Source organism: Chiloscyllium plagiosum, unplaced genomic scaffold (assembly GCF_037043375.1).
Source record: "Chiloscyllium plagiosum isolate Xiang-an unplaced genomic scaffold, Cpla_swu_hap1 HiC_scaffold_9, whole genome shotgun sequence".
Classification (NCBI taxonomy): Eukaryota; Metazoa; Chordata; class Chondrichthyes; order Orectolobiformes; family Hemiscylliidae; genus Chiloscyllium; species Chiloscyllium plagiosum.
The window spans coordinates 66,512,439-66,525,228 of NW_028270147.1; the positions used below are offsets into that span (position 1 = coordinate 66,512,439).

Below are 12,790 nucleotides of genomic sequence, written 5' to 3' on the forward strand. Positions count from 1 at the left end.
GAAGAAAACCTTGTCAGAAGTCACACTTCACCTGATAAAGGAGCAGCACTCCAAAACCTTGAGATTTCAAACAAACCTGTTGGACTATAAGCTGGTATCACGTGACTTCTGACTTTGCCCACTCCAGTCCAACACCAGCATCTCCACATCATCGAAAAATCATTGACTGGTTTTGTGTAATAATTGTCCAGAAATTCCAATCAAGGCTTAAAAATCTTATTCAGGGGCAAGGAGGGAGGACATGGGGCCAGCAAGGGGTAGGACACCAGGATGGCAAGGATATATTGCATTAGGTAGCATGTTGAGCTCAATCCAGCAATTTAGTATGAAGGGAAGGAAATGTTAGGTCCAGGCTATGTGTATATAGATGGTTGGTTCAGTGGATGGTTTAATTTAATAGTTACCCAGGAAGCAGGGCATGTTTTTGAACTTAGTAGTTACTCAGGGAAAGGTTAGAGGTTTAAGTGAATCAGAATCCTTCAAACTGACTTTGCTGGGCTTTTGTGGATCATTCCAGTCACAGGAAAATTGCTAATTGGAATATTAAAATTTCCTGGGCAATTCCTCTGATGTGAGCTAAGTTGGAATTTTTGTATGCCCAATATGCAACTCCAGTCTATGTTTTTGCATCAACTATCTGGCCAATGGAATTTCTGGTCAATTGTTCCAAGAAACTACAATGACAACTTTCTCAGAACTCATCCTTCAGATAACCTTTCTCAACGCAGTTTGCCAAGTCTATATAAAGACAGAAGTACCTCACTGTTACTGCACTAGAATTCTTACAAGATGTGAAACTTGAAAGGGTTCAGAAAAGATTTACAAGGATGTTGCCAGGGTTTGAGAATCTGAGCTACAGGGAGAGGCTGAACAGGCTGGGGGCTATTTTCCCTGGAGCATCGGAGGCTGAGGGATGACCTTATAGAGGTTTACAAAATCATGAGGGGCATGGATAGGATAAATAGGCAAAGTCTTTTCCGTGCGGTCAGGGAGTACAGAACTAGAGGGCATAAGTTTAGGGTGAGAGGGGAAAGATATGAGAGACCTAAGGGGCAACTTTTTCACGCAGAGGGTGGTACGTGTATGGAATGAGCTGCCAGAGGATGTGGTGGAGGCTGGTACAATTGCAATATTTAAGAGGCATTTGGATGGGTATATGAATAGGAAGGGTTTGGAGGGATATGGGCCGAGTGCTGGCAGGTGGGACTAGATTGGGTTGGGATATCTGGTCGGTATGGACGGGTTGGACCGAAGGGTCTGTTTCCATGCTGTACATCTCTATGACTCTCTTTCAGATCAATACTTAGTCCAATGGTATAGTAACTATTGGGTCCTGTTATCTCCTTTCTCCAACATTTTGAGTCCCGTTATTCCTCATCTTTTCATTGCCAAAGTAAATGTGCTACAGACCAAATAAGGACACAATAATATAACTGTTATGGTACTGGATCCTTATCCTTCTCAAATCACACAATGGCAAACTGTGACTCGTGGACTTGCACATTAACATACCACAAAAGCTGTTGTGTGTGGAAGATAAATTGGATCAAAAATGTGTTTTAGAAATGTGAACTTAGACTAGATTACATAACTACAGCACCAATAGTGAAAACATAGCAAACTACCCAATTGTCAGATCAATATGAATGACCATTAATTTAGTCCTTTCAGTGTCATTCATATTCCAAGAACAAAGAAAAAATTAAAAGTACAGCTACCCCAAAAAGTATACCCATCTTTAAAAGACTAGTTCCAGATTGTACTTGTGGAAGCTTTTATTTTATAACAAATGCTCAGAGCTTATAACTTAACAACATTCAAAAAAATGTGCACTGCACGAGTTTACACAGAACCATGAAAAGCTTTGTGCTGTGCCTACTGAGAATAGGGCTTCAAACTCACTTCAGCCTAAACAGAGAAGCTTAAATTGCTACTCAAGTTCGAGAAGTGAAATAACTGAAGGGTAACTCAGTATCAATTACCTTTGCTTTACTTGTAAATGCTATTGAAATAAACAATGATGGTCAATAAAGGGGCATATCACTCCAAATTCAACAGTTAACTATCAAATTTCTAGCATGCGTGATGAAACTTCTAATAGTTTCAGCAATTAATTTTAAACACAGAAGCAGACAGTTAATCCGTAGCATTCAATCCATCAGCAAACCAAATGCGAGTCCACGTTTAAACATATTTAGAAGAAAACTAAACTGATGGCAGACAATCTGCAGGACAGTATGGAATGGAGGAAAAAAAATGTATTTCCTACCTTCAGCTCATATAAAAGGTTTACCACTGAATAACAGTAGTTGCCATAGTCCCAGAGCAACAAGGGGATGCTCCTCCATTAGAGAGAGGTAACCCTCTATGGTTGCAATGTTAAAAGATTAAATTGGACTCTCTCTCTGGACATTAATATAATATTAAAGGGTTAAACTGCACTGACTGAACATTCTGGAAGTGGGTGGAGACAACATTCATGCAGGAATGCGGATGACTCTCACTCCAATTAGACTGTTATTACTCCCCTACTATTATCAAATTAAACTATCATTCAGCCCCTTCCATTCAGAAATGCTGTCAGAGTCATCCCATATCACACCTACACTGTCTTGGGGAATCACAGACAGGAAATCGTCTGCATAACGATTCCCGAGGATTAGGGCATTTACATTTGCATTACCTCCGAGGATGACCTCATCCGACCGTTGTATCTGCAGCAACATGAGGTATGGGTGAGTGGCCAGCACAGTGGCTAGCACTGCTACCTCACAGCACCAGAGACCCGGGTTCAATTCCCACCCCAGGCAACTGTCTGTGTGGAGTTTGCATATTCTCCCAGTGTCCGTGTGGGTTTCCTCCAGGTGCTCCAGTTTCCTCCCACAGTCCAAAAATGTGCAGGTTAGGTGAATTGGCCATGCTAGATTGCCCGTAGTGTTAGGTGAAGGGGTAAATGTAGGGGAATGGGTCTGGGTGGGTTGCTCTTCGGAGGGTTGGTGTGGACTTGTTGGGCCGAAGGGCCTATTTCCACGCTGTAAGTAATCTAATCACAACATGTGAGCATTACCAACTGACCTCTATAAAGATAATGTATTTTCTTTGTTCGGGACCTCTGACATGAATGCGCATGCCTGCAAAGAGGGTCAAAGGAGTCACCAAGCTTGTACAAGCTTTAATAAGTTTTAACTGTTTGCAGAAGTTGATGTGTGCAAACTGCATCTTGTGTGTGAAACCTCAGGAAAAGAACCTAACACGGTGGCATGGTGGCTCAGCGGTTCGCACTGCTGCCTCACAGCGCTTGGGACCTGGGTTCAATTCCAGGCTTGGGCAACTAGGTGTATGGAATTTGCACATTCTCCCTGTGTTTGCAAGTTCAAAGGGTTGAAGAGGACTCGACTGGCCAAATGGCCTGCTTCCATACTGGAAGGATTCTATGATTCTAAGAACTGATGGTGAGTTTAACCACCACGTCTTAAGCAAGGTGACCTCAACCAGTATGGGAACTGAATCCACTCGATCTGTGTCACTGTGCATCACAAACCAGCTGTCCCGTCAACTGAGTTACCCAACCCTCATTTACATTTGAATAGATTAAGCTTGACTTACTCTAAAAATTAAATACTTACTACTGCCTTTCTTCTAACGGACTCTCCTGAAAGACATTGGGTCTGAGCTTCAGCCAATCTAACGAAACTTTAACAGCAGGTAGTGGGCATTCACCTAAGGTTTCTTTCAAATTCTCATCCTGTAATGCACACTTGCACATGACTCCAAGAAAGGACACTGGAAAATTGTGGAAAAACAAGATTTTAATTTAACATTTTAATTTTTAAATAATTAATAACTATCATTTATGACTTCTTCTAATACTTTAAATTAACCAAATATTAAGCACAAGCTACTCCTTTTAAAATGATAAGGCAAAGTGCTGAGCGGGTACACAAAAATAGATGTTCCCGAACCACAAACCTCAAGCACAATGCAAAGAATGAAATATACTTTCTCCATTTCCCAAACTATTTATAGTTATGTTGAGGAAATTAGTTGCATATTTCAGTAAAACAGTTTTTCAGAAAGTCTGGCTTCATTGGCAGAGTCTTGACAATAAGGAATAAACAGATTTATATGGTTTAAGACTCTGGAGAAGGTTGGTTTTACAATTTTGGCCTGCATGGCAAATTCATTTCAGCTATTTCAGTTGCAATACTCTCATTTGAGGTCTTAGGTTAAATCTCTACTACAATATTTAAGCATATAATCCAGGCTTACATTCAGTGTAGTTCTGAGAGACTGTTACTATTCGAGTTACCTTTCAAGTAACACGTTAAAGTGAAATCCCATCTGCCCCCCCCCCTCCCCTTCAGAGATGTAAAAGATCCTATAGCACAACATGTATAAATGAGGGCAATTCCTGGCTCATATGCATCCTTCAATCAGAAAATCTCAACGTATCGTCTACTTTTACCTCATGGCTGTTGGAGAAATGTTACTGTATGTAAATTGGCCACTGTATTTAAATTCTGGATTTGTGGTTGTTTTTACCTACTGTATTTACAGCAACTTTACATCATACGTATGTGGACTATAAAGTGCTTCTGACATTCATCTCCAGTAACAAGCTATAAAACTGCAGGTTCTTTCCTTTTTTTAAAGGTACAACCTTAATTACTTAACTTGAGTACAGCAAGATCCAAGACAAAAAAATCTATACCACATTTGGACCGAAATACAACATGACGGTCTGACAAGCAGTGATTCAAGAATTTTTATTATCTTACTTCACCAAAAGAAATGCATCACATGGTTGAAAGAGCCAGGATATAAAATAAATATTATTTAGTGCACAATTTCTCTCTTTTAGGACTGTTGTGGTGGAATGACTAAATATATCACTCAATACCTTTAATCATACAAAGCTACCCTCCTTGAGCAAGATGATTTTCAAGGTCATTTCTGGAAGTTTTCATATGAGGGAAGAAAAAGACTAATTTAGAGTTAAGCAGAATCTTATAGCATGATAAATTACACCAAACACTGAAGCTCTGGTTAAATGGTTTATTAGGTGTTGCCTAACCATCTTCTTTCCTGTTGATCCACATTATTGACAAGTTATTTTGCAGTGTTAGGTGGTGAATTGGTGCAGATTTACACACAAAGGAGACTTTGCAATGCCACCTACACAAATTTAGAGTTATAACAAGTCAATAATCATTAGATGTCAACTTTGATAACTGTTTTTGCATTCATTGGACTTTTGTCGGAAGTTTATACAAGTTAGCAGCAATTTTTGAGCACTAACTTACCTGACCAGTAACTTACCTGACCACTAAAACACTTCTAAAATTGCAGACCATAACAACTTATTTCAATTGTGTTCCATTTTGACACCAATTATGATCTATAAAATATTTCATGACCAATTTCAGACATTGAGGCGCTTATTGGCATGGTAAAAATACTCCTTACTTATGACTATCTCAATGTGTAATGGTAGTCAAGTATGATTACTTCACTAAAACAAACATTACTTTTGAAGGAAGTATCACTTACTGAAGAGACCAAGGAGTTGCGTCCAACACAACAATTCTTCTTGACTATACCTATGGTCATCAGAATCAGTACTGAAATCACGCAGATGATGCAACTCAAACAGATTAATGACTGTAAGATGCACAAGTTGCTGAGAACTGAATGCCTTCTGAGGAAGAAGTCTCTGAAAACAAATCAAATCTAAATCAGAACTGTGGTTACTCAAGACAATTCCAGAAAACTGGTGTAAAGGTATTCAACATGATAAAGCTGATATTTGCAGGGGACCATTATCTCAAGATGGACATAATGCAGATTACACAAAAGCTTATTCAGAAGTTTAAATTAAGAAATATTGAACTAGGAGTGCAGCAACCTGAAGTTATAAAATAAAATTAACCAATAATGCACCTTTTTAAATGCATTAGATGTCCACCATATTCCCTTCAATGAGCAAAAATGAATGAAACAAAACTAAATGTTGAATTTTAGTGTGTAAAGATTAAGCTGTAGTGCAATCTACAACATTTAAAAATTATCATACTTTTATCTTCACTGGTGGCTCAACTTAAAAACCTTGAGTCGAGAGTGTGGTGCTGGAAAAGCACAGGTCAGGCAGCACATGCTGTGCTTTTCGAGCAACACACTATCAACTCTGATCTCCAGCATCTGCAGTCCTCACTTTCCCCTATTAAAAATCTTGAGATCAACTTTCAGGTGCAAACCTCACTTCCATAATGCTGCAGAGCTATAAGCATTACAGAAATATGCAATGTGCTGATCTGGGATGTGGTGATGGGAATATCAACAACAACTTGCAAACTCCGAGAGTTAGTGAAGTCAGGCAAGGAAGATCAGAAGTGTACACAGCTCTTCCGTCATTTGTAGCCACATCATGAACACAAAAAGATGGGTTTTCAAGAGCACATAAAAGTGCTGCTGGGTCAGGAGAAGCAGCCACAAGGCACACACCTGTTTCAGGCAGGGGCCATCAAGAACTTTTTTAAAAAAAAATGCACAAGTGAATTGGAAAAGAGAATTTTCAACAGTATCTGGCAATCGCCCAGTTTTTCGGTGTGAAACGTACTGGTAGGCAGCCAACAATCATAGCCTCCGAACTCACCCTCATGATTCCATTACTCGATTTAAATTAATAGTATTTCTCAAATGCAAGAATTATTCACACATGTAATTCAATCTCACTTTATGCCCTTTAAATGCTAATACAGTTCAGTAAACTCCTGCAACAATGAACTAGTGAAATTCTTGAATATCTTCTATAGCAGTAGGAACCTGAACATGAAAACAGCTTCTAGTTATAAAATACATTGCATTCTTACCTTGAATTGGTCTTCCAGCTTCTCTCTCAGAGTACACAATTTTTCTAAACTTTTGGCCAAATATACATGACCATGAAACTTAATAAAAGTCTTTATGAAGTCAGAAACATTCCACTTTGTCTTCATATCATCACGGCTACAAAAATAGTGAATCATGAGAAACAAATATTAAAATATAACCAAAGTTTTACTTTTGCAAATCAAGACAAAATACTTAAGGGCTATGTTAACTGTCATCTTAAGCACAATGAAGGATAAGGGTAAGGTAATTCTATTTATTCAATATTCTTAATCCTCAAAAAGCCTTTAATAATCATTTAATTAAAATTGAGATATGAAATGATCAGATATTCCAGGAAAGCTGTGAAAACTATCCAGGGATAAAATGGGAGATCGAGAGAAGTTCATATTGAGATTTATGTAATGCATTCATAATGGACTTAACAGGGTAAACTGGCAAGAAAATGGAACCAGAAAAACAGCGGCACAACAGTTGGAAATATTTTGAGAGTTTGGAATATTTTTAGTTTCCTGCACCACTGAAGGAAAAAAAGCAGAGGTTGCAGAATCATGGAATACTTCAGAACTTGTGGTAAATAATCAATTGGTTACTGTTAAAGTGGCAATCTGATAAACACTTGATATAAAAGAGCACGGGAACAAAGGAGTAATAAATTAGAATTACAAAAATATATGTAGAGATGCTTCCATATCAAACTAATTATTTCTGCTAGAATTCAAAAGCTGAGAAGATGATTTTACAGTACATGGTTTATGATAAATAATAAACAAAATAAAACACAATGTAAAATTCAAAAGCTAATCTACACTATGAAAGCATACTCTACTTTGCAGTCTAGAATGGGAGGCTGAATCTTGTTCCATATCTGCAACTAATCAGTTAGTTTCAAATGACTTGTGACAGGGACTTCCTTGAGGGGACAACTTCATAATGGCCAGGACGAAACTAGAAATCACAACATGGGTACTAACATGTAAGCCATTCATCATTGTGTAACATAGCACTTTGGGAACATTAGCATACTAAACGCAGGTTATTTTGAACAAAATACTTCAAATAGGTTTTTAAAAAAATCAAACTAAAATATGAATACCTAATTGATATTAAAATGCAGAAATGTCAAGAATGTGCACAAGGTAATTTTATAAAATGAAAAGTAGCTATTTCACATATTACTTTTGATGTTTTACTGGAGATTTATAATATGCAAATATCTTATTAGCCTATACCATCAGCCAGAAATTAATATTAAACCATTTGAGACATGCAGTGCTCACTGTTACGTACATTCTAAACAGATGTCAATTTCCACCAAGCACATGATATATAGTTAAACACAAAATGGTAAGTGTCACTGTCCAATGCCAACTTGAATGGTGTTCAGGTTCCCGAACTTATACCGTAGGTATGGGCTAAACTCCCCATAGGAACTTAGAATTTGAACCCAAACACCACTCATGTGATAAACCTTAATTACAGCCAAACTACGTCTGTCGCACTGGAAGTCAACTTTTACAAGTAAGGAATTGCATTCTTCCAGATTTTAATTGCTGTAGATGCTTTTTGAATGTTATGCAATTCCTACTGGCTTTTTCTTCACTTAACTTTCCTTATCTTTCCCTCTAATTTGTTTTTGCTCGATTTTACATTTGAATATTCAAGGCTTAATCCCATTCCTGTTCCATCTTTATCCAACCTAATGTTGGATATAGACATTCACAGTTATATACACCTGTAGTAAAGGTTTAAATAGTATAGTTACTTGGATCGGAGGGGAGTGGAACTTCATAAGGGGCAGTCTGTCAATCAGGCATCTGCGATCGTCACTGAACCTGCTGTCATGAATGGGCATCATAGAGTTACCTGTAACAAGGAAACTGTTCCCATCTGCAGAATGGATCGGATGCCGGATTATATATGTGTAAGGGTCGACATTTGGATGTTGAAAAAAAATCTGGGTAGATTTAAACTTAGCTTCTGAAACTTAAATTTAGGCCTCCTCATTCAGAAATACACAGTTGCATGCCCTGCTGATATAAGACCTTACATCTCAAACTGTCAGCCACTTCCAATCTAAAATATTCTAGAAATTAAATGGGAAAGGTCAGGTCCAGCAAATGGCAGGCTGTATTTACTTGCCGGTTACAATAAGTTCCAGTCAATCATATCTTAATGCATTTCTTTGCTCACCTCTCCAGTGCTTTAGAAAGCGCCTTCTGCAGATTAGTGGAAGCAGCTGGGAAAGGAAATTTGACAGCTATACTTCTGCAATAGTAGAAAATGGTTGTAAGATGATCACCTTTAGAGGAAGCCAGAATGGCCAGCTGATTGTATGGTTGTCCTGAAATGGAAGAAGTGACATGTAATAATTAAAAATATAGTAGCTTGATGCAAAGATTTGCACTTGGGCTGTACCCCAATATTGTTACTGTCTATCAAAAATATTTCTAATACTATAATTCTCCAGCTGGGAGTTCTTTCAAGAAGTTTAGTTACAGTATCAGCCTTGAAATTTCAGTAATACTATTACTTGCATCACTATTTCTTAGAATCATTCCACTTAAGCTTAGTGGTTATTCATGCCTTTAACCATTTGTCATTGGGTCTCTTTATTAATTGTCAATTGAAGCAATTTTGGACAACTGTCAGTGACAAAAGCTATTCCTGAAATATCCATTTATTGTCTCCAAGAGATAGTAACTAAACCACTGCATTTCTAGTATTTCCTGACTTTGCATCTGATTTTCAAAAAACCTAATAGCACATATACTACATTCTATCAACACAAAATTGATGGCACAGGCTGTATTTACAAATCGGAGTACAGAGAGGAATTTGGTTATGAACCTTGTAACCAAAATATATCCTAAAGAGGAGGATCCCAAAAACAAAATGGAAAATATTATAAAGGGTTCTCAAGACTGAGATACATTCATAAGCACTTGTTTATCTCTGTGAATGACTCAAGATTTTTATATGTTTAAGTGAAAAAGAATTGCTTATGTGGACTCAGCTTGAACTAAATATATTTCAAAATAGTACTATCGCAGACTTGGATGTGCCACAGCACAGTGGGGTATGCAGGAATGCATTCAATTGTTACTCATCCTAGAGGTATTATGCTGCATTGCTCACTATATTTGATTAAGTAACAAACAGCTTTGTTTGTTGACTAACACAGTATCTCCAAAAATTACTTCACGATAAAGAAAATAAGGCAAAGTCACGAGAAAGTTTGATTAAGCTAATTCTAACTTGATTTCTTTGTACAACCCTAATTATAGCAGACATTGATAATGCCCAATGAAAAGCAAATCTGAAATAAAAACAAAGTGCTGGGGAAACTCAGCATGTCTGGCAGCGTCTGTGTTGAGTCCAGCATGAGGTTTCTTCTGTTTTTAATGTTGTTAACTTGGGATACAGGGGGGATCATGATGGGAAGACGATGACCTGGTGGAACAGGTTGTGAATGATTCCACAGTAAAAGACAAAGGCAATGAATGGGGTAACAATGCCCACTTTTAGAAAGTAAGGGTGTCCTCAAACTGCAGATAACACCATTAAGTCACCACACACACAACAATACATATCATCTAATGATCTCATGCAATGGAAGTTCTGCATTAAATGTTTAACCACTAGATGGAAAATAATTTGACTGAATTTATGAATCTTAGTTGTGAAATTTTAATTAAGCTAATTAAAATGCTTATATCACCATTTTTATTGAGCCCAAGAAGCTGCCTCACGATAGGGTTGTGCTTTACAGACATATCATCAGAATCTTTTACATATGCATGGTTCTCCATTATCAAACAAGATGACCCTTCAAGAATCTCCTTCCTTGCCAGGAAGTAATGTATTCAACTACCGAGTGACAACTTTACATCCAAGCAAAATGCTTGTCTTGTTGGATCTGTCTCTACAGAAACCTTAAATTGTTTACAAGTGAAATTTCCTTATGAGCTGTCACCAGATTTTGTGGTTTCTTCAATTCATTTATAAACTACTTGCTGGAAGGGGGTTCTGATCAGCCAGTGAATAATAATACCAAAAGCCAGACCTTGAACACATTGGATAAAAATTCAAATTTAAATTGGTGGTAAAGACATGTGGCATCGATATGATTATGCTTTTTGCGCAATTTTCTTAAGCCAATGCAAATGTACTTTTGATGCACAGCTTCCAGTCAGTCAGTCTCCCGAATGGTAGTAGGTAGAATGAATGAATTAAAATAAAACAAGCAAAAGATACATATTTTGGGGTCGTCCAAACATAAATCCCTAGATTACCACTAACTTGCATTCAAAGAAAAATAAAGGAAATATTTGATTTCAGGTTGGTTGTGCTATTCCATTTGTAACACTGTTTAATATTTACAATGCAGCTTCAACAATTCCAAAGGAAATTATTCAACAATTATAATTTCAACTATATGAAATGTGAAGAATCTTTCGTGAAAGTGGAATCAATGGAAAGAAAAAACATCAGACTCCTCAACAACCTTTGGGTTACAGGCGTTTAAACTGTGAAAGGTAACATTAATGCACATTTCAGACCAGTCAACAACAACAACAACACTCTATTAGTCTCTAGGACAGTTATTTTAAAGAAAAATGTAATTTTGTATAAGAAAATAATTATTTGACTTTTTCATCTTCCTGATTAATAAATAGCAGCAAACATTTAAGTTTCAATGTCACTTCCATGACATTCAAGCCGGTTCAAAACGACTACAATGTTTTTCATCCGTGTTACGACATGGGGTAAACCCCTCTACTAATTTAAACCAACAACACAGATAAGATTCACACCGTGCTGTAATCTGTAAAATTAGAGGGGCAAAGAACTATCCCAAAAGTTACTATTTTAAAGTAAAAATTGACAACTTCATATATTTTTTTTTTAAGTCTAACAGAGAATATTAACTGGCTATTTACAACTCCTTTCTCTTTAACTAATCTTTTGCATCCCCCTCTACAATACTAGTCAGATTAAAAAATCCCAATTATGATTTCCAGAAAAATAATCATGTTTCAAAACCAATCGTCAGTTTTGCTGAGTTTCCTCTGTTGATTTTCCTGTGTAGATTCTCTCTCCAGCTCAGTTTTGGTATTTCTTCTGTGCAAACCCCTCCTTACAGAGAGCTCTTATTAGCACCCTACATCGGTTGGTCTTTAGGCAGTTCTCTTTGCTCTGGGTAACTGTTCAAAATGTCTGATAGTTATATCCTAAAACATCAGATCATTTCATTGGTTTTAATATTAACTCCAAACTTGATTGGAGTTTGGCATCTAGGGACATAATTTAAACTGATTGGTCGAATTTGAATTTGTTTTTTGTATCCAGACAACACACCTCTTAGCTAGTTGTTTCAACCAAATGTTACATTGTTACCTTGTTCTGGACTCTGTGCTTCTCTAAGTCCTTGTTAGCTTTTCAACTCTCTTAAAAAGATACAGTACCCCTACATCTTCATAAGATCTGCTAGGATTGATGATCACAAATTAAAACCTAAAACACGTAACATTACTGCATAGGATATATTGAAACAAAAACAAATTGTTGGAAAAACACAGCAGGTCTGGCAGCATCTGTGGAGGGAAATCAGAGTTAAAGCTTCAGGTCGAGTGACCCTTCCTCAGAACTGATAGCAGCTACAAGAAAGTTGTTTTATGATGCAGAAAATAGGGGTGGGGGGGTGAAGGAGTAAACAATAGGTGGAGATGGACCCCAAAGAGAGGAAGAAGAACAGGTGAATAGACAAATGAGTGGATAACAGTCAGCCCAGGAGAATGAATAGCTACTACTGGGGTCTATTAGCAGCTAACAATGGCAGACAATAAGGCCTGGTGTGTGTGTGTGTGTGTGTGTGGCTGGGGGTGGGAAAGAATTAGGG

The 12,790-nt window shown here is 37.4% G+C and overlaps 1 protein-coding gene across 3 annotated transcripts in view; it reads right to left on the reverse strand.

Moving 5' to 3' along the window:
- Window positions 1-12,790, reverse strand: part of smg7 (SMG7 nonsense mediated mRNA decay factor) — a 152,040-nt gene that overhangs the window by 64,589 nt on the left and 74,661 nt on the right. For all 3 annotated transcript variants that reach the window (XM_087990744.1, XM_043699524.2, XM_043699526.2), the window contains exons 7-10: window positions 9,082-9,232; window positions 6,870-7,005; window positions 5,551-5,713; window positions 3,627-3,783 (exon numbers count right to left, since the gene is read on the reverse strand). In XM_087990744.1, the coding sequence (XP_087846870.1) occupies window positions 3,627-3,783; window positions 5,551-5,713; window positions 6,870-7,005; window positions 9,082-9,232 (607 nt within the window). The remainder of the gene's footprint in view (window positions 1-3,626; window positions 3,784-5,550; window positions 5,714-6,869; window positions 7,006-9,081; window positions 9,233-12,790) is intronic.